Raw genomic sequence first — 3,267 nt, 5'->3', positions numbered from 1 at the left:
TAAAGGTAGTAACCCTTTAAATGTAATGCTCAGTTAAATGATGTATTTAGATATTGGTTCCCTTACCCAGTAAGCAGCCTATGAACTGCTCTTAGTCTATGCCGCTCTGACATTGCTCATCCATATATGCATATATTCTTAATTCCAGTCTTTACTTAGATTTGTGTGTATTATGTATTTGTTGTGAAATTGTTAGATATTGCTGCACTGTCGGAACTAGGTGCAGAAACATTTCGCTACACCCGCAATAACATCGGATAAACAAATGTTTTTCACCAACAAAATCTGATTTGATTTCTACTGAGTGACTGCAATCAGTCAGTGCCAAGAAACAAGAATGTTATCATTTTCAGACAAACACGTTACTTCCTTCAGCACACTACTACAACAGTGTGACTGTTTTGGAATAAAATGTTCAATATATTTCCTTTAATGTCCTCTGTGTTGTGTGCTTATTGTTTAACCATTGATTTGTTCAAGGTCATTTTGAGAACTTAGAGAGCATCAGGTCCTGCTGGAATATCTACCAATAGCATGTCCATCTTATTGTGATAAATTACACTGGTCACTGTTCAAAACATTTATAAAGTATTAAGAAAGTATGAATAGTCCTCACTTTAGATTAGGGACTGCAAAACTACTTTACTAATGATCAGTAAATGGTTTATAAGAACATGTATTAAACATCTGATGAATGATCTTCTGAATCATTATTACATAATATAAACGTTGTTTATAAATGTGTGAAAAACTAGCTTACAAAAAACAATATGGGAGTAATGATAAATAAATGATGAATAAACTATTTACTAATCCATTTTGAACTATTTAGTGTGTTACCCAATCTCTATATTCCTTCAGAGTAAACAGTATCTGAGAGAGCTGCTCTGGTGTGACCCCTGACCTGGCAGCAGTGATGTAGTGAGAGTAGTGGTAGTGTTCATACCCAGTATGTTGAGGTTGAAGTGTCTGCTGTGGTCTCCTGCTCTGTTGTGTTGAATAATTCATGTATATACTGTAGTAGTTATTTATAAATGTGAGAATACCTAGCTTAGTAACATTTCACAAATGTGGCCTTAATATTAAATGGTGAGCAAACAGAAATGCCTTACAAATGGTTTATTACTGAATGTTATTATAAAGTGTTACCCATAATTGCATATTCTTACATTTTACCATCAACTACTTACACAATACAGAAGTTATTTAGACCTGTACGTTATCTGATATCATGCGGTATTGTACATTTCAACTTTACTGCACTTGATGAAGACGTTGTGTCACAATTGAGCCACTAGAGGTAGATGTTAAGCAACATACAGAATGACTCGTGACGTCCTCAAAATGTACTATGAGAATACTTACATACTATTTGTCAATAAGTAACACGGAGCAACGACAGACTTGACACACAATGACTACAATGTCCTTTATAAAACAATCTTTTGCCTTTATGCCATCTCCAATTTATTCCAATCCAATCCAGACAAATCATTCTGTATCAACACCACATGTATCTATGATGACAACACTGAGATAAGTCATGTCGGTGTATTGTTACATTAAATAATTACAACAATTGTAGAACAAAACTATATCGAACCTATGTTTGCCGAACTAGTGAATCATATTATAGGAACTATAAACGTCTTATCTTCAAAGTTAAAATAAGTTTAGCTGTCACTTTGAACCATGGATAAAAGAAAGCATAAATTATTGGATTAATTAAGGAATTAACAAGTGCCAGATAACTGGTGAAATATGATATTAAATGATCACCTAAACCTGAAGAAAAAAAGTAAATTAATAGAGTTGGAATCCAACAAATGAAATAGGTGAAAACAACAATAGACAGAGTTTTTGTTGCTTTTCTCTCAGACTTATTTGCCTGTACAGTTTTAACACCAGACACACTGACAGCCTCTTTAGAAAATACCTTTCTGGCCTGTGATCTGGCCACCACAAAGATTTTCATATAAAGTGTTATAATAATAGAGCACGGGACAAACATTTTAAGTACAAGGCTAATGATATTAACCCATGTTATTCCTTCAACAATAAAACATTCTGTCAAACACCTACTGGGTATTTGTACATTTACAAAGTTTTTAAAAATAACAGCATTGTATATGATACAACAACACCAGGTGATGGATATACAACACATCATTCTTGTTGTTGTTATTTTAGAGTGGTACAATAAGGGATCACACACAGCAACATAGCGATCAATAGATATCAAGACCAAATTGCCCAGAGATAAAGAAGTACATAAACAAGCAATGAAGAAATGAAACGCACAGAAATATTCCCCAAAACCCCAGCATGATTCCATTATTGCTACAGTCATTACTGGTATCACAATCAGTCCCACCAGGAGATCTGACACAGCCAGAGAGAGGATGAGCAGGTTGGTTGGAGTGTGGAGCTGCTTGAAGTGAGAGATGGAGATAATCACCAGTACATTCAAAAATACTGTAACCGCTGAAATCAATGAGAAGAAGATGTACAGTGTTATGTAGATAGATGTCGATAGCAAAACCTTTCTGCAAGAAGAGTTTCCGTCTTGAAAACAGTATTGAATATCTTCATGTTTCTCCATTCGTAATAAAAGGTAAAAATGCTGAGGTCCTTCTCCTGCTTGGTCCTGTGTGTGACCCTGTCAGGTCCGCCTTCTGACAAACTCTGAGCTCTGCATCTCTATTTATCCCTGTGTTACTGACAGACACTCCCCTCCCCAGGATCTCTGCACGCACGCACGCACACACACACAAACGGTTGGATAAACAAATAGTTAATGAAAGCATGATGTATGTAACGGTTGTTCTCCTCCTCTTCAACCGAAAAGGAGGAGTAGTGATGGAACCAAGGCGCAGCGGGTTGTGAACACATAATTTATTTAAAAACAAGACGAAAAAACACGAACTTCACTATAACTAACAAAACAACAAACGGAGTAGACAGACCTGGACGACTAACTTACATTAAACACGAAGAACGCACGAACAGGGAAAAATAGACTACACAAAATGACGATGTACAAAACAAACCGAACAGTCCCGTATGGTGCGACAAACACTGACACAGGAGACAACCACCCACAACGAACACTGTGAAACAACCTACCTAAATATGACTCTCAATTAGAGGAACGCCAAACACCTGCCTCTAATTAAGAGCCATACCAGGCAACCCTTAAACCAACATAGAAACAGAAAACATAGAATGCCCACCCAAACTCACGTCCTGACCAACTAACACATACAA

General features: G+C 36.3%; 1 protein-coding gene across 1 annotated transcript; it reads right to left on the bottom strand.

Moving 5' to 3' along the window:
• Positions 1 to 1,639: 1,639 nt before the first annotated feature.
• Positions 1,640 to 2,602, bottom strand: LOC120063654 (trace amine-associated receptor 8a-like). The gene is made up of 2 exons (XM_039013950.1): positions 2,145 to 2,602; positions 1,640 to 1,751 (listed from the first exon to the last, which is right to left on the bottom strand). The coding sequence occupies exons 1-2, from the start codon at positions 2,600 to 2,602 to the stop codon at positions 1,640 to 1,642; spliced, it is 570 nt and encodes a 189-aa protein (XP_038869878.1).
• Positions 2,603 to 3,267: the final 665 nt, after the last annotated feature.

This window comes from Salvelinus namaycush, chromosome 19 (genome assembly GCF_016432855.1).
Source record: "Salvelinus namaycush isolate Seneca chromosome 19, SaNama_1.0, whole genome shotgun sequence".
NCBI lineage: Eukaryota > Metazoa > Chordata > Actinopteri > Salmoniformes > Salmonidae > Salvelinus > Salvelinus namaycush.
Note: the sequence above shows the minus strand (reverse complement) of the source record. Positions and strands in the feature narration are given on the sequence as shown.